Consider the following 23,761-nt stretch of genomic DNA (forward strand, 5'->3'; position numbering starts at 1 on the left):
TGTTTGACCTAATAAAACAAGCATGAAATGGTGTCCAGTCTCCCAATCAGAAACACAGCACACCCATTCACGTCTCGCCCCCACTGATGAGTCTTTGACAAGTCATATTTTCACATATATATATATATTTTTTATATCGCTTATCCCATTTGGTGACACCAACTGGTGAAACAAAAAAATCTGCATCGGGCTTATCGTGTAAACATGTCCATATGACGACAGATCAAATGCCTACTTAATGGTTTTCCAATTGGGTAAACCCAGCCAATCCTGCCATAAACAAGGCATAACAAGGGGTCACAGATGAGGACTAATAAAAAAAGACTTTATTGCATTATATACACAGTATGGATGTGTGGACAATATTATTGGTTATTTCACAGATGAGAAACTAAAAGGAAAAAAGATCTTGAGCAAGAGGGAAGACTTTTTATTGATTACCATTAGGAAGTTTGAATTAGTGAGTCCTGGCCAGGACATGGCCTGACCAACACAGAGGAACCAAAATACACGGAAACCGAAAATGTAATCTTAGTTTTCTGTGCGTGTGTTTTAAATACAAAAGTCCAGAGATACTCGATCATACGGAGCAATCTCAGCTTTCACGTTGATTCCTCGAGAGGGAGGAAAAAGCAGGGGGGAGAAACAAACGAAGAAAAGGAAAGAAAAGCAAACCAAAAACATTTGCCACTCATACTGCATTTCAGTGTGAAGTTCATTCTGACAAACAAAACGTATCAGTGTCAAATGTTTAGTCAAATGGTGTTTCCACCCATTCTGTTACCTCTTAATGAACAGGGAGGGGACCCAGGCAATGTTGCCCATTAGAAACTGCTTGACGAAATGTTTGTTTGGCCGATAAATACACCCCTGGTAAACTTTTGACACTTACAAACCTTAAAACCGTGGGCCAGCCTGGTCAGTGCCACCAAAAACATCTGGAGGGTTCAGGTTATGAAGCTGGAAGTCCCACCCATTGGACATTAAAAAAGTTTTCCTTTAATGATGTCCATACTCAAAAGTCCTAATGGCCACTACAGACCTCTAACCTTCTCTATGGCCTTTTTCATGGAGAAAGCTGACATACTGTATGAATAATTTGTTGGCCACCTGCATGGGGAATGCTAGAGGCCTCCTCTGGCCAACATGCCCTTTTAGCATGGACATCTCTATACCAACATTTTGAAGTAGTCAACTGGGTGGGACTTCCAACATTTGCTAATGGAATCCATTTTGGTCATGGTAAGGGATCAACCGATGGTGAAGGAGGAAATGGACTTTTGACTACTTCAAAATGCATATTGCCTCAATGGACCTGCCAGTGTACTCACAGATGTCATCATAGGAAATATATAGGGATATGGCTTCCATCTGTGGCCCCTAGCCTTTCATATATATCTAAAAGATTTGAAGAGGTATATATATATATATATATATATATATATATAAGCACTGTGGTAGTAGCTTAATACACTATACTAACCCATTGTTTTCCAGTCACAGATTAAGCTTAGTCCTGGACTAAAAATCAGACTCAACGGGGCATTTTCGCAGACCCGGATTAAGCCTAGTCAAGGACTAGAAAAAAGAATAGAAATCTCCATTGAGCTTGTTTTTTTTGTCCTAGACTTGGCTTAATCCATGTCTGTGAAACTGGCCCAATAAAAAAATTCCACGACTAGGTGTCATTTATTTCTGTGAAACCGGCCCCAAGTGAAATGACTGCTTATGCCTATTCAATCATTTGACATCTGAAGTATGAAAGGGACAGGGTTGACAATGTGGGAGGAGCTGGGGTGACATTGTAGGAGGAGCTGGGGCGACAATGTGGGAGGGGCTGATCAAACTAGACAACTACCGATTCACACACACTGCTCTTCGTCTCTCACCAAACAGGTTTGCTCAAACAGCACAAAGCAACGCCCAGGTCCCAGTTGCCCTTTAGCCGAGGTCCCAGATCATCTTACCACACTAACATTCAGGACTCAACCAGCAAGGTCACAGAAACGCCACCTCATCCCGAATCCATGGCCCGGGAAAGCAACACGCCATCTTCAAAAGCCTGTGACCCAAATGGAACCCTAGGTTCTGTAGAGTGATCTTCTGATCCTGTGCCACCATGCGCCCCGAACCGAACACTAAAAACCATCGCTGACCCCATCGGACATACTTTGTGCATTCTCTAGAACGTCTAATGGAGTTTCCAAAGCATGGCAGACCATGGATCAGGGAGCGTCAGTCACGCAGCGTGTCGTCACAGCAGCCTGGAAACAAACCTCTCAGAAACACACCCTGTTCCCCAAGTGGTGCGCTTCTTTAAGATCAGGGCTTATGGAGTGCCCCATGGGAAGAAGGGCACTAAATAGGCGATAGCATTCCACTTGGGACACAGCCCCTGCATGGTCTGACATGGTCACCACAGAAACAGTCTCCACTTTCAGTCCTTCTTGTTGTTAATGAACACCTTGATAACAGTTGACGATGCACTTTCCATAAGAATTGTAGTCTGCAACAAAAAAAAAAAAAAGTAAAATGGTAACTTCATTGTTCTTCCTGTTCCCCCCCCCCCCCCCTCCTCCTCCTCCTCCTCCTCCTCGACGTCCACATTTCATTCTCTCGAAAACAAAACTCACACAGTCCAAGTTCGCCACTTCACAAGAGAGAGAGAGCGAGAGAGGCGAGTTGGGGCCGGAACCCAAGCCAGGTGGAAACCGCAAACCCTCCTCCTCATCCACTTTGTTTCTGTTGTGGATTCAAAATGGCGTACGGCCAGCTGGGTGTCTACCGAGGCTTCAATGCCCGTTCCGTTTCTCCACCAATCACAGCGCGGCTCACATATCGTTGGCCAGCTCCTCCGTCTCCGTGGAGATGTCACCGTTGATCATCTTGGTGTTCTCCTCGTACCCTGCTGGCATGAAGGCTAAAGTGTATGGGAAGAGCTTGTGACACTGGGCGCGATAGGACTCCGCCCGCTCCTTCGACTCGCCCAATCCTCCGTTCCGAAGCGCGTCCAGCACCTCGGTGCAGATCTGAGGAATAGACGGGTCGAACATGTAATCAATACGTCTACTATAACGCCATTTCGATGCGTATAATTACACAGCCAATAGGAGGGATCACTCCACAAACACATGCCGAAGGGATTTGTTCAAAACACAAAACACACACACTCGTACCGCTATACTCCGGTTGCTCAGTGATTCGTCTAGGGCAGTGGCGAGCTCCACAGCTCTGGCCTCCGTTGTGGAATCCAGGTGCATCATCATTTTGGCCACTGGAAGAGATGGGGGGGGGGGGGGGGGGGGGTAACGAACAACCGAGTGATGAAGGGCAAAGTCTCACGGGTGACGGTCAGTGCAAAGCGGGGTATGACAGACGAGGAAGAGTTTGAGGGTGTGTGTGTGTGTCGCCCCTCCCACCTGCCACTCGATGAGGTATGGAGTCGGAGTGCCTGGTGAGGAAGGCCTGGTTGTAGCTGCCAGCGTTGCTGTCTCCGAAGAGACGGGAGATCTCCTGCTTCAGGACGGTCCGCACGGGGTCTGCCAGGTCGCTACCCTCGGAGACTAGGGAGACGGGGCGTGGAGACGGGGCGAGGAGACGGGGCGAGGAGACGGGGCGAGGAGACGGGGCGAGGAGAGGACGACACAGTGAATGTCTTTCATATTCCTCAAGACATGGCATTATATTAAGTGGTACTCAAATCCTATTTCCACCGCAGTGAACAGTTGATTTAGTAAAGAAATAGAAAAGAAGGGTAGATTGTTCCTCGACGATGCAGTCTTTTTCCAATCTTCCATGTTGGGCTGGATGTATAATATGCTCATTAGATGTGCAGAATCAATATGTGGAATTACAATCATCCCTCGGTCAGCCATAAAATACAACGTTTGAAAGTGAGTGGTTATGATGTCATGGGACATCAACCAACACATTACCACAGCACCACTCAGGCAACCAGTTCCAAAAATCACATAATTAATCTTTACTTCAGGAAAAAGACGATTACATACATTTCCAATCTGACGAAATCCTCCAATGCCCTACTCCTTTTTAAGTTTCCATTGGGGTCTAGGAAAACCACAATTTAGTTCGATCCCCCCCCCCCCCCCCCCCCCCCACACTTCCTGCTTACCTCAAAGTCCTTTCAAGAGCGTTTTGGGGAAACGTGACATTTAGTACAAAGCCTTCTGCAACACGGCAAACATCGCAGTGAACTGAACCCACGTACAAACTGGTCTGCTTGGCTGCACAGAGCCACACTGGCTATTACATACCTCCTTTAAAGAAGCGTACTAAACACTGATGTAGCCAGGGATGGTCTGGATCTATGGCCAGCGCTCTCTTCACTGACTGAAGCATCAACAGGTACTTCTCTATTTGAGAGGGAGAGAGACCGGGAGAGTCAATCAAACTATTCAGACTGGAATCAGAGAAATAAAATCAGACTGGGAGAGGGATAATCTTATAACAAATGGATCCCAAATCAACTGAAAAGACAGACTGGGTTTAACATTCAAACATGAAAGACACTGTTTAAAGAGGTGGTCCGCATCTGTGTGTGTGTGTGTGTGTGTGTGTGTGTGTGTGTGTCCTACCTTTCCTGAGGTAGATCTCGAAGGCCAGTAAGTGTGTCTCTATCTTATCCTTGACCAGGTTTTTCAGTGGGGTCAGGAACTTGACTGCCTCCTCCAGTGGGTTTTCTACCTGATCGGATCCAGAGAAGACAACATGAGCACCAGGCCCGAGATAGGGAGTCATCAACCCTAATTGTGCCTGTAACATAGGCAATGGGTTCTCCTCTGTCCTATGCTTTTAGGGGATGTTATTGACATTTTGAACTAAGGTGCATTTAAGGTCAGTTGGCCCCTTTAGGTAAACAGAACAGTGAACATTATGGCAGGAAGGATAAGGTTGGGGGACAGCCCGCCCTTTGGGTAAAACCTGACACAAGACAGATGGGCAAAAACTTAACACACCCCTTTTCTATGTAATATACATTGTTGAATGACCTGTATCGTGTCAGAGACTCCTCGGACGATTGTTTGTAAGCGCTTGACTCTCTTATTTGCAAATAATAATATAATAATTAAAATAATTAAAATCTCTGTTTCTTACTCCTTTAAGAGTGTCGATCGATGGAATTACCATCACAGGGACAAAAGGAGCCCTGGGTGGAATGGTTAAGGGAGGCGCAGCTGGCTGAGATGTGAGGTTAAGGGGAGGCGCGGCTGGGTGAGTTGTGAGGTTAAGGGGAGGCGCGGCTGGCTGAGATGTGAGGTTAAGGGGAGGCGCGGCTGGCTGACATGTGAGGTTAAGGGGAGGCGCGGCTGGCTGAGATGTGAGGTTAAGGGGAGGCGCGGCTGGCTGACATGTGAGGTTAAGGGGAGGCGCGGCTGGCTGAGATGTGAGGTTAAGGGGAGGCGCGGCTGGCTGAGATGTGAGGTTAAGGGGAGGCGCGGCTGGCTGAGATGTGAGGTTAAGGGGAGGCGCGGCTGGCTGAGATGTGAGGTTAAGGGGAGGCGCGGCTGGCTGAGATGTGAGGTTAAGGGGAGGCGCGGCTGGCTGAGATGTGAGGTTAAGGGGAGGCGCGGCTGGCTGAGATGTTAGGTTAAGGGGAGGCGCGGCTGGCTGTGATGTGAGGTTAAGGGGAGGCGCGGCTGGCTGTGATGTGAGGTTAAGGGAGGCGCGGCTGGTTTGTGGTTTGATGTAAGCGGTAAATATCTCTGAAAAGTGACCAGCGTTCGTGCTGCTACCTTGGCCAGTTTGTCCGGTATGAGCTCCTCCTTGGGTCCTCCCATCTCCTCGTCGTCGTCCTCCTTCTTCTTCTTCTGGTTCTTCAGCTGCTTCTCCTTCTCAGCGTTCTTCTTCTCCTCCTCCAGCTGGGCCTTCTTCTGGGCTCGCCTCTGTTTGTTCCTCAACTTCTTCAGCTCTTTGTCCGACAGGTTGGCTACAGGAGAGGTAGTTTAGATTTTGTTGTGAATGGGTGCCCATTAGAAACTCCAATTAAATCTTTCAGTAACACCCACCCGTCCGAGCGGACACACCCACCCGCCCAAGCGGACACACCCACCCGCCCAAGCGGACACACCCACCCGCCCAAGCGGACACACCCACCCGACTCGGCCTGCAGCTCCTTGTTGTGGTCGGTGAGGGGGTTGTCGTGCAGGGCCAGGTATATGGAGATGGCGGTCTGGGCGGCCTTGCTGTAGAAGGGGTGCATCCGGAGCACATCCTCCAGCTTCAGCAGGTCCACGTATGACCTCAGTGTCATCTTCCTCATGCAGTACGTGTGGAAGTCGAACTGGTCGTCCGTGATCTCCACGAAATGCTAGAGGGACACGGGGGGGTGGAGGGGGGGGGGCACAGGGGGGTGATCCGCTGACTCAGGTGGGTATGGAGACAGTCAATCTGCTGGCGCTGTTCACCGTAATTAGCCTTTAACACGGCCTGTATCTTAACCGATCTATGAGGTATTAGGTACGAAAAACAAACATTTCCATTTTAACACCAATGTCCACAAACTTCTTAGACAGAACAAAGACAAGGGTTGGATGACCCTTCCTGCAGTCATCAGGTTTAGTGTCTCCGTGACACTGTACTCACCCTCTCGATCTCGTGACACTTCTTGAGCGCATCTCCGTACTTGTTCATGGACTTGTAGGCCAGGGCGCATTCCGTCTGGAACCACATGCACTGCATCTCGTTCAGGTTCTCAACCGCAGAGGCACCCTCCTGGTGATCAGAGAGACGGACCTTGAAGACACAGACGCCAAACTCCAGAAATCACAAAGCTCCTTCTCTCACTGACCCGCGTGAACTTGGAGCACATCTCCTCCGCCTCTTTGACCAGGCCGGCCTTCAGCATGTACTTGGCACATTTAGAGTTGATGAATCGGTCGGCCGTGTCTAAAGCCTGTGCCTCGTCCATCCACTGAGCAGCCTCCTTTATGTTGCCTGCATGCTGGGAGGGGGTGGGGTGACAGAATGGGCAATAGGAATGTAGAATGTTGAAAAGGTTCTAGAATGGTAGAAAGCTTCTAAAACTTAAAGGTTTTAGAATGTAAGAAACAACTCCAGACAACGTCTTACTTTGTATATCTTGGCCTTGATGAGGAACAGCTCGATAAGTGTGGGCGTGCTCTCGATGGCTGTGTTGATGTACTCCAGGGCCAGGGTCTGCTGGCCAATCATATTATAATGCTGCGCCAGGAAGTACTGCACCCAAAGCAATGTGGTGGGAGGCTCCTCTTTACCATCATCTTTGGAATAACCAATAATATCAGAATCAGAACTTAGAAATATGCTTAAAATGAAAATATTCCACTCAATAATGGGCTGAAGTAGAATTCTTACCATTCTGATTAAACATTCTGCAGCTGTTTAAAGATGTTTCATAGCCTACTACCAACTCTTCAATTATTGATACCTGCAATAACCCAAAGAAATAGATAAGACACATGCCGCGTGATAAATTCATTTGTATCTTGGTTGTACTGACAATGCTTGTCCAATTGGAAACAAGTTGTAGTTTTCCATTCCAGAACATTTTGCTTTGTTGGCACTAGCCTTTTGGACCAGGTCAATGGAGGTTTGATCTCCTAAGGCTGTGCTGGCAGTAACAGACCCAGTTGTCCTCACCTTGTCTTTGTCGTGGTACAGTGACTTCAGAGTAGTAAACGTGGGCGGACACCCTTTACTGAAGTTCATCCTCAGATACCGGTCCAGACATTCTCTGAACTTCTCACCTAGACATGAAAGGTGAAACTGACATTCAGATCACCATAACGCAGACAATCTGAAAAACTAAAAAAAGCTACCAATTTCAGCCGTCAAACTTCTAAATAAGATTGGATAAAAAAAATGTGTGTGTGTGTGTGGGGGGGGGGGGGATCTACTGACATGAAGGCATTTCTAAATTGGGGTGTGTCTGTACCAGAGAGGAAGGTCAGTGGTAGTCGTCTGGGCACCAGTCCTTTGGGGTACTTCACCCACGCTTCCTCGTAGATCTTCTGTCGCTCCTCTACGCTGCCTAGAAAACGCAACACAAGAAGAATCGCTATCAGCAAAACTGTGAACAGCATTTCAACCACAAATATCTCTGCATGTATGAGACTAAAAACGGAGACAGCATAATTAGAGTATTACAGTATGTTTATCTTTATAATCTTGTGCAGGTTGTGGAATTAAGAGATATATAGATAGAGATAGATAGATATCTATTTAGATATCTCTATATCTCTCTCTATATATATATACAGTATCTCACAAAAGTGAGTACACCCCTCACATTTTTGTACATATTTGAATATATCTTTTCATGTGACAACACTGAAGAAATGACACTTTGCAACAATGTAAAGTAGTGAGTGTACAGCTTGTATAACAGTGTACATTTGCTGTCCCCTCAAAATAACTCAACACACAGCCATTAATGTCTAAACCGCTGTCAACAAAAGTGAGTACACCCCTAAGTGAAAATGTCCAAATTGGGCCCAAAGTGTCATTTGTCATTTGATTTGTTTCATTTGAATGATTCAGTGCGCCAGGTTTCAGGGCCTTCTTCAGGCCTTCAATGATTTGTTTCATCTGAATGACTCAGCGCACCAGGTTTCAGTGCCTTCTCCAGGCCTTGGTAATAGGACCAGTTCTCCGGGTTTCTCTCCTGCAGACGGCGGTAGACCTCTGTAGCATCTTCCAAACGATCCAGCTTCAGAAGAAGCTCTCCTGCAGGGACAACACACACTCTCAGAACAGCTGGCAGGGGTGGGGAGGTTGACTGGAAGCAGGGTTAGGTAAGAAACAGGCTGACAGAGACCGACAGAGACCGACAAGACAGAGACCGAGAGAGACCGACAAGACAGAGACCGAGAGAGACCGACAAGACAGAGACCGAGAGAGACCGACAAGACAGAGACCGAGAGAGACCGACAGACAGAGACCGAGAGAGACCGACAGACAGAGACCGACAGACAGAGGCCGAGAGAGACCGACAGACAGAGACCGACAGACAGAGGCCGAGAGAGACCGACAGACAGAGGCCGAGAGAGACCGACAGACAGAGGCCGAGAGAGACCGACAGACAGAGGCCGAGAGAGACCGACAGACAGAGGCCGAGAGAGACCGACAGACAGAGGCCGAGAGAGACCGACAGACAGAGGCCGAGAGAGACCGACAGACAGAGGCCGAGAGAGACCGACAGACAGAGGCCGAGAGAGACCGACAGACAGAGGCCGAGAGAGACCGACAGACAGAGGCCGAGAGAGACCGACAGACAGAGGCCGAGAGAGACCGACAGACAGAGGCCGAGAGAGACCGACAGACAGAGGCCGAGAGAGACCGACAGACAGAGGCCGAGAGAGACCGACAGACAGAGACCGAGAGAGACCGACAGACAGAGACCGAGAGAGACCGACAGACAGAGACCGAGAGAGACCGACAGACAGAGAGACTGATAGTTTGGCGACCGATAGTTGTAGGGCCTCCTAAGTTTCTGTTTACGTTTCTTTGTGGATCCAAGTACAGAAATCAAGGGTGTGTGTGTGTTTATGTGTGTGGAACTCCGATGGATGTAGACACACACCAACCCACCTCGTGTCTCCTCGACGGCCAGTTTGTCACAGATATGTTTCTGGTAGGTAGTCAGGTGCTCCAGAGCCTCTCTGTAGAGGCCGGCCTCCCTCAGGACCTGGTTCTGGTACAGCAGCAATTCACTGTACTCATAATCCACCTTGTCTGGAGACGTCTGAAACACAACCAGTTACAGCAGTGTTATGTAGTGTTCCAGCAGGGCTACATAGTGTAATAGCAAGGCTACGTAGTGTAATAGCAAGGCTACGTAGTGTAATAGCAAGGCTACGTAGTGTAATAGCAAGGCTACGTAGTGTAATAGCAAGGCTACGTAGTGTAATAGCAAGGCTACGTAGTGTAATAGCAAGGCTACGTAGTGTAATAGCAAGGCTACGTAGTGTAATAGCAAGGCTACGTAGTGTAATAGCAAGGCTACGTAGTGTAATAGCAAGGCTACGTAGTGTAATAGCAAGGCTAAGTAGTGTAATCGCAGGATTATGTAGAGTCAGTGGCTGTGGTACAACAGCTACTCACAGCGGTCATATTTCAGCTTGTCTGGAAACGGTCAACAGACTTTACAACTTCATCATGATTAAACTACACAAGAGGCAACACCTAAGCAGAAATGCATGCTGGGACAAAGGCAGGAAGCAGGCTGGCCTTATCAGGAGGGGCTCATTGTTGGTGCTGGGTCCCAGAAGCAACTCTGGAGGAGGGGGCCGCCAGCCCACACTGACCCACCCTACTGGACCTGGACTGACACGCCCTACTGGACCTGGATGTGTCGACACTCATTTACACCCAGAATGGCGCCTGACACCGAGGCAGACTGTGCTTATGAAGCTGCTTGAAGCCCAGTCTGCCTCGAAATGAACACAGTGACTTCCTGACCTCTGCAGCGATCCAATAGAAACAATGACCATACAATCAAATACTGTCTGGCCGCAGTTTTTTACTTTTGAACTACGGTGAAGTACAGTATCCGGTTTCATTATTGGGATTAAAAAAAATATATCAACCCACGTACCTGTAGCGTTTTCCTGAACTCCTCAACTATTTTGGCGGCCATCTCGTAGTCCTCCAGGAGGTGATATGCGACAGCGTAGCCAATCCACGACGCCCTCTGTGCTGGCCTCAGCTGAAGGAGCTGGTACCGGGTCTCCTGGAGGGGGATCATGACAAGTTAGCGGTTAGATTAGCATAGGCACACTGACTACCATAGTAACACTAGAGAAGTTTAGTATTTAGCCTAGCATTTCTCCGCTTAAGAAAATAGATGTTCTACTTTCCATGAAGTAACCTGCGAGAAGAAGAGAGTGAGAGAATTGGTTGGCAGAAGTGGATTCAGGAGATCGTTTCTGTCACTGTGCCCATTTCTGCCAGGCTCTTTACTGCTAGCCCCTCGGCTAGTTACAGCCGCGGACCACAAGCACATTTTGAACTAGGACCTGAAGTTGATGTCTCTTCTGTCCGTATGGAAGCTCAATGGCGGCACTGCATGAACAGATCTACACACCTCCCCCCTCCACCACCCCCTGGTCTATATGTGCAGTGGTGACAGGGCTCTCCTCGGGCTCCCCCCGCCTCCCCACTCCTCACCCTGTATCCCTCCAGGTCTCTCATCTGGATCTGTAGCAGTGACAGGTCTCTGAGGATCTGGAGGTTGTCCTTGTCCCACTTCAGGGCATTCCTGTAACACTTAATGGCCTCGTCGTACTTCTTGTCAGACCTCTGCAGAAGACCATACACGTGCCAGCCTGGGAGGAAAAGGGTTAAAGAACACACACGCAGACATGGACACACTATCTATACATCATGCAATATATATATATATATATATTAATTATAATTCCATAAGAACCAGAGTATCTGACATGCTTTCTTTTGATTCCAACACTACTTGGGCATAGGTTCAGGCCTGTCTGTAGAGTCCAACGGGCGGGGTTTAAAGTCTTGGCTATACTACTGTGACATTGCATAGCCAGGTAAGAGGTTGTTTTGAGATGAAATTAAATAATAAAGCAATTAAATATATAAAAATATATACCACTTAAAAATATTTTAACTGTGATCTGAATAAATACATTCCGAAATGTATTTTTAAAGGATTCAGATTAAATGATGGTTAGGCGATAATAAGTGCAGTAAAGGTATATAAAAATAATAATATATATATTGTTAAAAATCTAACCTAAACTGAACAGACCTAACTATTGTGTGTGTTGGACCTGAAGCAGTGTCAAGCCAGAAATAACTCATCAGGGCAGAGCCATATCTGCTGGAAATGTCAGTACAGATTTCAGTCATGCATCTGCGATTATGTCACAGACTCCTTTCAGAAAGACAAAAGCTCTGCTACTCAATGTCCCACGTCTGTTTGCATGTCAAGGTTTGAGCAAGCCGGCAATTGGCCAACAAAATTATTTAAAAAACGATGAAGGACACATTTTCCAGGACTGGGCTTAATAAACACATTCATCAGTGGCATTATCTTTTCTTGCATGGCCTTACATGAACAGTGCCCTCCACAATTATTGGCACATTGGTCATTGTTGTTAATCCACTAGGTTTTACAACCAAACTACAAGAAGAAAATCACATTTTAAGTGAAATTGTTCAAAAAAAGTTTACCACAACTTCCTGTTTCATTGGGGTATAAATATGAGGTGAAACCCATGCCAAACTCCCATAGACATTTATTAACATGGGGAAGGTCAGATTAAGGAAATGAGACAAAATGTTGTTGATTTTTATAAATTGGTTTGCAATGCACAGTGAGGATCCGGATTCGGGACATGCAAATGTCTACATATGACTACAAACAAGGTTGTAGTCAACATGGAGAATGACCTCAGTATAGACAACTGAAGTTGGCTGCAGTACAGGCCTTGAAGTGATACACAGCATCTAGTGGGGACAGTGGGGGAGGTTTAGACACAGACAGACAAGCACTAGGCCAGAGAGGATTAGAGACAATCAAGCACTAGGCCAGAGAGGATTAGAGACAATCAAGCACTAAGTCAGAGAGGGTAAGACACAGACAGTCAAGCACCAAGTCAGAGGTTTAGACAGACACCCAAGCGCTAAGTGAGAGGTTTAGACAGACACCCAAGTCAGAGAGGTTTAGATAATCAATCATTAACTCAGGGAGGTTTTGACACCTTTCCTAAATTTGCTGTGATTCACATTTACAGGATACAGACATGACTCTTCAGGTCGTTACGGAGGCCTCGCCTAACCAGGTCATAGGCATCCTCTTTCTTCCCCAGACAGTTCAGGGTTAAACCCTTCATTGCTAGGGTCTCTGGTTGCAGGACATGAGAAAGAGAGGGAGGGATGAGGGGTACAGAGGGGAGGAGAGGGAGATCGGGAGAGAGAAAAACGAGGTTAATCAATAAAAGGTGTCTCCTGTCTCAATCAATTACACATTAAGAGGTGCCCTCATCCCACGCTCATCCCAACCCTCTCCGGCTCGCTCCCGTCATCCCTCCATCCTTACCTCCATGTTCTGAGAACTTGGGGTTGGACAGAATCTGCTTGCAGAACTTCAGTCCGTTTCTGTACTGCTTGTGCTCGTAACATCGCTGGGGCAAAAAGAGAGAGGCGAAAGACCAGAGCGTTATGGTTTCAGTGAGCGACCGGAAGCCCATAGAGCAAGTAGCCGAGCTGATATGGAACATGGGGGAAGTAAACCCTAGGTCACCAGTTCATACATCAAAGCAAAGTGGAAGGGTAAAAAACGTCAGAGCGGCACCAAACTAACTGCCGATATTGCTTTGGATAGTGCCTGCTGAATGACTGACAGATTTATTGTTTTTATGTAGAGTGTCAGGGACAACTGTGTAAAATAAAGACCTGTTATGGGCGGAAAAGCTCACTCTTTATGTAACCTACCGTCATTTTCCTCAGAAAAGCCGTCTCATCATCTCCAAACAGATGAAAACAGCACGATTATAAACTGGCCCTGAACTACAGGCAAAGACCATTCCCTCTGAACACAGCTACTGGTAATCTCTGACAACAGCCCACATGGCACCAAGACATAGAACAAACTGTGCAAAATTAGCACTGTGCGCCTGTGTGTGTGTGTGTGTGTGTGTGTGTGAGAGAGATAGAGGTGGGAGTCAGGCTATCAAACAATTCCAAATTACCACTGCGTACATGTGAGTGTGTGTCAGAGTTCCAAACACTTAAATTACCACAGCTTTCCTTCAAAATGCAGGCTATATTTAGCAGCACGCTGTGTTGCACAATCACCTCAGTTAACGGACATTCTTCCAAGTTCATATGCTTACAAGGGAGGTGAAGGGACCATGGAGGAGAGGAGGTAAAGACAGACAGAGGAGGTGGCAGAGGAGCCGGGAGGACAGAGGACGAGGGAGAACACAGGGAGGTGGAGGGGCAGACAGATGGTATGGGGCTGTCTGCTGCTAATATCACAAATGGTGACAACACGGTTCACACACTATTTTTAGATAACACTAATATCTCTAATGGCAGTGCTTCCCCTACTTATTTTCCCAACAGTGTGCTGGGGGTGGGGTTGTGTCGTTGCGGCATCAACGACACAAAAAGCTTGATGTGTGAAATGCTAAAAGGTCCTCCCTGTACACCAGTCTCTCTTGCTTGTCAACATTATTTCCTTAACATTATTTGTTAAGGAAAAAAAGCCACTAGCTACTAACTAATGAGGCAATATGAATTCCTTGTACAGTTTAGGGTGTTGCATTGAGGGTTATAGAGGGTGTAGAAAACATAGTTTTGCTGGATGTAGCAGAGCGCCCCATGATTTCACATTATATTTGTAACGTCACAAACTCCGGAGTATTTCATACAATACATTAACTTCGGCACTGAAAAGTTTTTGCACAAAAAGTATAAGAGGTAACAGGTTGTTTTGAGATGACCAAGTGAAATGAAATAATACTTGTACATTACAGTGAGGGGATGGAAAATATAGTGTTGTTGGAATTATAACACAATCCCTCTCCAAAGCTAATGAGCACATGCAAATGAACAAAAGTGACATTCAAATATGAAGTAATTTAGAGAACCTAAGCTATAACCATTCAGGTGTGTTCGTTTATATTTTCAAAGTTTTTCCTTTGAAAATGTACACAATATAGACACACCACAGACTTATTTTGGAAGAAACAATATGAAAACCAAAAGTCTTATTGTTGCTGGCGACCAACATGACGCTAATCCATTGTAGCTATCGAGTTGTGACAGTTAACTAGCTCGCTTCTTACCTTTGGCTGTCGCTCAGACAATGGGAAGTCTACTTTCTATATATTAATGTCACATCCACTTACTGACAGTTCAACACAAACGTGTTCGTGCACAGACACGTTTCTCTGTCTGATACAGCGCTCAGCTTGGGAAAAACACTTTCATTTCATAAAAGTATTCTGTTTTTCTGTGGTGGTGCTTCCCATTTTAGCAGCAACGAGCTTTAGGTTGTGGTAGTAAATTTAGTAGCGGCAGTAGTAGTATTGGTAGTACCTGTAGTAGCGACAGTAGTAGTGGTAGTGACTGTAGTAGAGTTGGTAGTGACAGTATAAGTAGTGTTACTAACAGCAGCTGTAGTAACTGCATTATTAGTGTTAGTAACATTCTTATTTATTTAACCAGGCATGTCAGCTAAGAACAAATTACCACAGCCTGGCAAGAGGAAGACATCCTCTTGAAGAAAGAGACACAAGGGAATAATGGGGGTATGAAAGGAAAATACTAAAATAAACAGGTAGAGGAAAACATAGAACAGTAAACCCAGCACAAACACCAACCAACCGAACCAGCAAGGCAAAGCAAACCATACAAGAGCCATAACAAAGCACAATGCACAAACAAAACGTCACAAAGGAAAACAAATCAGCCAAGAGTACATATGACCAGATTGGACCATGGTGGAAAGCGGTACAGAAAAAAAAAGGTTACCAATGATTTAGTCAAATTTAAGAGGCCACAAAGAAGCTTAAAATATTAGAACAAATGGCACAAATTGTTAGAAATGAACAGTAGGAGTACTAATGTTATTAGTAATATTAGAAACAGTAGAGGTAGTAACACTATTACTAGTGACAGTAACAATCTAAGTATTATTGGTGAGAGTATTAGTAGTGTTACTAACAGTAGTATCAGAAGCATAGTAAGCACAAAGTGAAGCAGATTCCGATGATTCAAATGGTTCAAGACATTGGGATCCCACAATTCCCTGGTACCTCCGATGTTAGTAACACAATCATCAGCTGATGGCAGCGGTTTGAATCGATTATTTTGCCTTAATATGGTGTTTTGTCTATTACTTGGATCATAACAGCTTTTTGAATACAAATGTCTGTATCTTACATCTTCAAAGTACACAAAAAGGTAACATCAACCTTACGTCTTCAAAACCTAGCGCAGCCAGTCCTACTCCCAAAATAACACTACAGAGAGTGCTTTGATGGAACTGAGACACGCCCATCATACCTTCCTAGTGTTCTCTTTCATCCCTTCAATCTTATCTAATCCGCTGCTCAACAAAACTTTGAAACAGATAAATCAGGTGTTTTACTCGTACTCTACTCAGTACCTGGGCCCTCTTAGCAATTGTTAGGTGACCGTGCCAGCGGCCAGTCACGTCCACAATGGGCGCCTGAGCAACTTTAGCCGGTGGTGTGTGTGGAAACAAAGATTCCGGCAAAGCCAGGAAAACACCCGGGAAATGTAACATAACCTGTCGTTCCCAGGATAGCAATAAAGTTAGTGAAAGTTACTGTGGTTACTGCAATAATTCCAATTACGATAGAAGTAGTGTGACTGATGCCACTATGTTCAAGCACGATAAACTATAATCATTAAAGCTACACGACGAAGGCAGTATGTTTCACATACAAAACCAATCTGACTTTAAATATGCCCAGGAGCGAGTTAACGTTTTCTCGGTCAGGCCAGCTAACGCTGGCTACATTTACAAAGGTCCTTCTTCAACAACGTTAAAACAACACATAAAAGACAAAATAGATATAACCCTGACTGATTTACACAACTTTTTATTTTATTTTTTTATCACAGCTTCGAACGTAGTTAGTTAACATTAGCCACTCCCCAGAAAAGCAAGTAGTCCATACAGCCAGCTAGGTAGAATTGATGACACAGGCTAACGGGATGCTTCATTGTATAGAAAGCCCATGATGTGCATTATTATTGGGGCGATACGTATAGCTAGGTTAAACATATCAAAGTAGTTAACGTACATATGTATCTTGCTAGCTATATAGTGTTGCTAGCCAACGTTAAGACATGGTTACTAACTATAGTACACCTTGGGACAATTGGAATTTGACAGTTGAGGTTTTAATTAATGTTAGATTACTGCCCATCGTGATCTAAGTTAGCAAGTAAGCTGTATCTAACGCGTGTTAGCCAACTATTTACCCAATAAACTCCACTTGTCTTCCAAATGCAAAAAGCAAATCGAAATACAAACGGCAGGCTAACGTTAACTTTACCAAACAGTTGAGCGAAGAACCGGGTCTTCGGTTGTATTTCATGGTACTATCGAGATGTTTGTTAGGGCTTGAATTTCTGAAAGTTCGATAGCAGGCTACAATGCCAATGGCTAACTACCAATGCAATGGAGAAAGCTGACAACACACAATGTTTACCGACCGTGCAGCAGGCCAACACAAATGCACAGTACACATGAAAAGTACCACAACAAAGGTCTGCCTGACAGTGCTCGTTTCAGCTAGGGCCTCATTCAATCGATGACAGCATCTGGATAGTATAGGTAGCTGGTTAGCCGAGATGCTAAACAGACGAGACCGATTGCAAATACGGTACTTATGTTTGGTGCCGATGGATGGACGGAGCACCAGTCAAGCAACATGGTGGTGACGGTGGATCTTTAAAAATGTATACAGTTGCAAAAACCAGTCGTGAACTCACCAAAATTCTCTTGAAGAGTGCGTTTTCTTTCGGTGGTAGTGTTATTGTCGGCATTGTAGCGGCTGCAATTTCAATTTCCCTCCCGTATTTAGCACATAAGTAAACGGCAAACGTGCAAAAGGTGTCGCCGGATTCTCTCCCCCCGTGTTCTCTCCGAGTCACTGCCCGCTTGATTGCTCCGTTATCGGGCTCCCCTCTCTCACGTGGTGACAGAAAGGAAAGGGTAGAACCCCTTCACAACCCAAAATGGCGGTGTAGCTTCTCTTCTTCTCCTCCGGGTCAAGTGAGGCCCGTGCGGCGTCTGGTCTGTCTGCGCCGTCTGTGTTCCAACCAGGACATTTGGAGCATTTCAAAGGGCAAGAGATAGATACAATATTATATATTAATTAGGGCAACCATGCAACCGTAAATGTTTGATTTGTTAACTAATGATGTGCAACAGCATAAACCTAGGCTTACAGTATGATTTATTATTCATGTTTCAGATGTGTAGGTAGCTTCAGCAAGTGCGCATCAATGGACGACATTCAGGCTGCGGCCGTACGCGGAACTGTTTCACATTCCGACATTTTGTGCAGTTTCAACAACCACACAGCAGAGGGCACCACGTCCGTAAATGAAAAGAGAAACCTTACCATTGCACCCGGTAATTTTTGAGGGAAACCATCGGTCTGTGCTGACTGAGAAGAGGCCATGTTACTTGATGAGGAGAGGATGTCAAAAAGACAAAAAGAGGGGGAAAAAATATTTTTTTTAAAAACATTTAATCAATTTAGCTGTCTTATTCAGAGCCACTTACAGTGCTTTTATATTAAACAGTTCATACAACCACATGACCCAGTAATAAGTAAGTACATTTAACTCAGCGAAGAGATTTGACCGGTCTGAGTGGCAGGTACCCTGAGTGGCACGAGGAAGAGCTCTCTTAGAGATGTAGGGCACACGCATTGCCTGCAGGTAGGGAGGGACCGTTCAGTTTGGATAAATGTGGAAGCCAAATCTCAGTTGTACCCTGTCTGCAAATGGACAAATATCCCCTTTTATTTCCTGGAGAGCAGAGCAGCTCGGCCTTGTCAAGGTTGAGCTTGAGGTGACAGCCTGACAGGCAGGCAGAGATGTCTGCCAAGCAAACAGACATGCATGTTAGCGTATTGGTGTCCGAAGAGTCGAACAGAAGGTTTTGAATTAATATGGTGTGTGTGTCTTGGTGTGTGAGAAACAGTGTGTTTGTTATTGAATGTGCTGTGCAGAGGCCCAGTCACGTCTCCAGTTCTCTGTAATGTTATCTTGTGGCTTAATCCTTTTCTACTGCTGAACACTGGTGTTCTTACATCAATCACACTGCTTCCTCAGATAGGCCTACACACACACACACACACACACACACACACACACACATACACACACATACACACACATACACACATGTTGGATTTACTATCAAAGTGAGGACTGTACAAATGTACCTAACCCTAACTCTCACATGTATATATATTTATACACTCCATTCTTCATGCAGAGGCATAACTTCAAACGGTGCGACAGGTGTTTGTGTGTGCGGGGGGGATTGTGTGTAGTAAGAGTGTGGTGTAATGTGTGAGAAGTGTGTGGTGAGTACTTAAGGGGGTGGTTCCATCTCCATTCATCAACGCCAAGAACCAGAGGGAGAGACGGGAGGAAGAAGGGAAAGAAATTATGGAGGGTATCCTGTCAGAAAACAGAGGAGAGAAGTGATAGAAAGAGGAGAACAAGATAAAAGGTAGAAGACATGTCTGGTTTCTCTCTTCCAGAGGATGGTTGTGACACAACAGCCAGTATGACTCATAATTATTATAATCTCCAGACAGAATCAAGACAGCGCTGCTCTTTACCATATGTAATTCAAATTATGCAAATGACATCTGTCACTGTCACACTGCTGGTGCTGTTATGCCGTAATGTATTATACTGCATTCTGGGTAATAGGACAGCGCTGTCTTAACGTGTCTGCAGTTTATTGCGGATTGTGAATGTGAAACAAACGAAAGATTGGACTAAAAATCAATCTCTGACAGTTCAGCTGGTCACATATTTCCTGGTTCTTCAGCAAGTGCTTGTTCTGTGACATTAGGTCCCTGGTAGTTTGGGGTGCAAAACACACACACACACACACACAAACCAACAAACAATACATTTGATTTAATATGATCAGCGAGAACGTTCTCTCTTTATTTGTATCTTTAAAAAAAAAGTTTTTTTTATTCTCTCGTGTTTTAACATTTTTCAGAATTCTGTACAGGATAAAAAGAAATAACCACTGTTCTAACCACAGTCAAAATTTCAAACTAGAAAAACAAAACTTCCAAATGAACATTAGAAGAGGTCGTTTACAATAGAAATTAGTAGTAAGACATCGTCAGAAGTGCAATGGCAAAGCTCTGATGGGTTAAGAGTGGAAAAGAATGTACTGAAATAAAAATACTTCTCTATATTTTAATAAAAACAAACCAATGATAATTTCTTTACAGAGTAGAGACAGTATTTTCTGATGTACTTCAACCTTGTAAAAACATATTTACAAATAGTAATTACTTTTATATATTTTTTTTCTAGTTACACGTACGTCAGCACCAGTACAAATTAAACCAAATTAAAACACAAAGTAAAAAAAAATTTAACACAAAGAGAATAAAGACGACAACAGTCAACGACGAGAAAGGACTCCGTATAATGATGTTTGACTTGGTCCCGGAAATAAAGTCTGTGTCACAAATGCCACCTTGAACACTTTGAAAGTGTTACTTTCAACCAGAGCGAAACATCTCTTCAATGGGACCCTGGTCAAAAGTAGTGCACTATTATGGGGAAGAGAATGCCATTTAGGACGCGAACCATGATATTTTGAGGTTGCTTTTTTGGAAGGGAAATCCTTCACTTTGACAAAGGGGACCAAAGGTCAGCGGGGGTGACATTTCGGATCCATATATTTATTCTCACTTTTCAAACTTGATTGTAGCCCCTTTTCAGTTGGGACAGATTTACCCAGACAGTGATCTATGGTGCGTTTCGCATTGTCTCTTACCAATGGGGAGGGTAGAGAGGCAGACCCGTGGCTTCAGAACAACAAATGTCATATGAATTGCAAAGAAACAAGTATGCTGGGCACATGTTTTAGCATTTAGGCGCCACATTCTGAATGAGCGGCTCAAGGTGAATCTTTGACGGTGCTCCCCAGCCACATACTGAAGCTGATGGGCTAGAAATGCGTTTGTCTGTCTCAGACAGAGAGCGACATCAGTCACAATCCCAATGCAAATGAGCTTCAGGTCCGGAGCAGGTCGTTTGAGGGAGGGCAGTGCATTGCTCTGCCTGTTTCAATTGGAGAGAACTGGTTGTCATTCTTATTTGGCCTAAAACCAGGACTGGTTTGCAAGGTGGGACTTCTCCACTGGACGCAGATTTCAGATGGATGGTCATGTGACCGGAGTTGGTCTTACGTGTTTGGGAATGGGAAACTGACCATAGATCAGGGGTTGGAGGTAATCCTTAGAGCCTGTCTTTCTCACAGCACTAGAAAACCAGCACAGAGGACAGCGTACCTCCCTCATTCGGGTCAAACAAAAACGGAACATTCATTAAAACATTTCATGGGTGTTTTAGCAACCTTAGCGGCGTTTAGTAGAGAGCGCTTACATTTAAAGGTTTGTCTGTGTTTGATTGGAGACAGACTTGAATCGACAACAGGAAGGAAGAACTCTGTGTGTGGTTTCTATGACGAGGAAGTGAACCAAGCATGTGGTTAGACGACACGAGAGCAGAGGAGGCCTTCTGACTGGCTTGTTGAAACCCATCACTTGTCATATTTACATTGCCACTGCAGTTCATAGGAAGTCAATTTGATGCTCTGGCATCCAAACAGGTACAAAAAAGAAGCTAACGGCGTCGTTGAGCTCCGGGCAGATATCAAAGACTTCATTTGATGCTCTTATCACAAAGTAGCGACTGTGTGTAACCGTCATCTAAGGCTAGCTGGTCAGAATGGCATTTGGACTGTCGCAGAGGCGGAGATAACAGCTTAGTTCCACTGAGGCCTTTATAGCCTGGGGAGGAATTTACGTCTCTTCCCGTGCCGCTGCTCACCATTGGGGGTTTGGGGAGGGGGGGAGGGGCAATGACTTCAATGGAAGCACTGTTAATTAGGCCCCTGACACAGAAGCACTAAAGGCAAAGCAACTGCCACACACCATGGAAAACAGTGGTTAGTTAGGCCAGCTGGATGTAGGGGTCAAAGGGCTGTCTCTCTCTCTCCTTCGCCACAGCCTAAGAGTTCATGGTTGCAAAACATTGAGTGACGGCAGACGAAACACAGCTCAGATTAGGAAATTTAGCTTTTTGTTGTCAGTAAGCCTGATAGATTTAAACGACCAAAAGATGCTAAATGTTTTGTTGAAGGTGAAGCCCACTGTCAAAAATCTAGATTCTATTTTAGTTCATTTCGGGAGCAAAACATCTCTTTTAAATTGATAAGAATATCAATGGAGAAAAAAACGAACAAAATAGACAAATGTCTGAGAGGGCTCAAAAGATGGCTGACAATGGTTTTTAGTTTCCATTTCAAAGGAAGTCACTTGTGGTGCTTGAATACATTCAATGCCTAGCTAATCCTTGCGCTATACATCTTCTTAATACATTTATATATATTTGATAAGAACACAAAGACAGATGATAATGTGTTGTTGCCGCTACTCCATTCATTGCCTTCTGACAGACTGACTGGCAATCTCTAACTCTCCTCTCAGCCGTTGGGGACTGGTGTGTGTGTGTGTGTGTGTGTGTAACAGCTACCAGTGAACAGGAAATGAAGAAAAGCTATGGTGTTCTTCTCAGAGAGAGAGAGAGAGAGAGAATAGGCTGGTTGCCTAGCAACAGGGCCGGGGGGGGGGGGCAAGGGGGCGCCTGCGTGGAATACCGCCACATAGAGAGGAACGCAATTTGTTTTGTTTTGATGTTTTCACAGCACACACAGTCAGACGAACGAATGCAAACAAAAAGCAAGTCCCTAGAGAGGAGGGAAATAGCGGGAGAGAGACAGAGAGGAGGGGAAGGAGAGAGGGAGACGGGAAGAGAGTGAGGGAGAGAGAAAGACAGAAACAAGAGGGGGAGTATCAATATGAAACAGGAAAAGAAATGGGTGCAGACAAGTCTTAACTCCTCCCCTCTCAGACAGACAGGTGGTAGCCACCAACACTTCATGGCTGTTACAGAAGTGGGCTGACAATGGTTTGTGTGTGTGTGTGTTTGAACGAGTGTGTTTGTACACACAAAGATAACTGCATGTATATTAATGCTACAATATACACGTCGTCCTCACAAACACATACGCCATCACACACACACACACACAGCATTAATCATTAATCTAAAGTGAATGGGATTGATGAGACCTGTCAGACAATCCAATAACCCAAGTATTGAAGAAAAAAACAATATTGAACCACGGTGAAATATACTTTTCTCTACTTGTTCTGAGGGCTTATAGTCAGTCATCTCGCTTTCCTGCTTTACAATAAATCCTCTTGGGCACACAGCTAAAAGGTGTGTGGTTTAAAACATGGTCCAGATTAAAGGTACAGCTAAAAGGGGTGCGGTTTAAAACATGGTCCAGATTAAAGGTACAGCTAAAAGGTGTGTGGTTTAAAACATGGTCCAGATTAAAGGTACAGCTAAAAGGGGTGTGGTTAAAAACATGGTCCAGATTACAGGTACAGCTAAAAGGGGTGTGGTTTTAAACATGGTTCAGATTAAAGGTACAGTCAAAAGGGGTGTGGTTTAAAACATGGTCCAGATTATAGATACAGCTAAAAGGGGTGTGGTTAAAAACATGGTCCAGATTACAGGTACAGCTAAAAGGGGTGTGGTTAAAAGCGTGGTCCAGATTGAAGATACAGCTACAAGTGTTTGAATCATGTTGTAATAAGACACAGACAGTCACTTCAAAATGCAACGGAAACAAAACAAAGACTACCTCTCAATGCCTAAGGAATCTCATGAACCACTACAACACGCGTACTGTTACAAAGGCGCTTTAAATACCGTGACAGCGCACTCACACGCGCGCACACACACTCTCTCTTGACAGACACACATGTACGTAAATACACAACACAGAAGTCTTCTTCTCAGCCTACTCATGTTTTACAAAACATGGTCATCTCTGTCTGTAAGTTTTTTCTGTCCACTTTTCATCTCAATAAAGTTTCACCACTCAGTTAATCTTCAG

At 45.1% G+C, this 23,761-nt stretch overlaps 1 protein-coding gene across 2 annotated transcripts; it reads right to left on the reverse strand.

The window, feature by feature from the left end:
- Positions 1 to 297: 297 nt before the first annotated feature.
- On the reverse strand, positions 298 to 18,093 carry naa15b (N-alpha-acetyltransferase 15, NatA auxiliary subunit b). 2 transcript variants are annotated; one of them, XR_004575501.1, is made up of 22 exons: positions 17,962 to 18,093; positions 17,503 to 17,821; positions 13,067 to 13,151; positions 12,767 to 12,871; positions 11,167 to 11,324; positions 10,595 to 10,729; positions 9,589 to 9,742; positions 8,605 to 8,724; positions 7,934 to 8,029; positions 7,639 to 7,745; positions 7,354 to 7,426; positions 7,090 to 7,259; positions 6,809 to 6,961; positions 6,604 to 6,732; positions 6,115 to 6,328; positions 5,754 to 5,947; positions 4,596 to 4,704; positions 4,275 to 4,373; positions 3,420 to 3,563; positions 3,177 to 3,274; positions 2,634 to 3,029; positions 298 to 2,506 (listed from the first exon to the last, which is right to left on the reverse strand). XR_004575501.1 is itself a non-coding variant. In XM_034291104.1 (21 exons), exons 2-21 carry the CDS (start codon positions 17,554 to 17,556, stop codon positions 2,832 to 2,834), a joined length of 2,595 nt encoding a protein of 864 aa, XP_034146995.1. In that variant the 5' UTR covers positions 17,557 to 17,821; positions 17,962 to 18,093; the 3' UTR covers positions 298 to 2,831. The 2 variants fall into 2 exon arrangements, 1 of the variants encoding a protein (XP_034146995.1); XM_034291104.1 differs by having other exon boundaries at positions 298 to 3,029.
- Between the last annotated feature and the right edge of the window lie 5,668 nt (positions 18,094 to 23,761).

The sequence above is a fragment of the Esox lucius genome, chromosome 25, assembly GCF_011004845.1.
Source record: "Esox lucius isolate fEsoLuc1 chromosome 25, fEsoLuc1.pri, whole genome shotgun sequence".
Taxonomy (NCBI): Eukaryota; Metazoa; Chordata; class Actinopteri; order Esociformes; family Esocidae; genus Esox; species Esox lucius.

What these genes read in the sequence shown, in the direction of transcription:
- naa15b (XM_034291104.1), bottom strand. Translation starts at nt 17,556, where the DNA reads ATGCCGACAATAACACTACCACCGAAAGAAAACGCACTCTTCAAGAGA. An exon ending in CAAGTTCTCAGAACATGGAG is followed by an intron (nt 12,872 to 13,066) that starts GTAAGGATGGAG and finishes TCCTGCAACCAG; the next exon opens with AGACCCTAGCAATGAAGGGT. An exon ending in CGAGATCTACCTCAGGAAAG is followed by an intron (nt 4,374 to 4,595) that starts GTAGGACACACA and finishes CCTCTCAAATAG; the next exon opens with AGAAGTACCTGTTGATGCTT.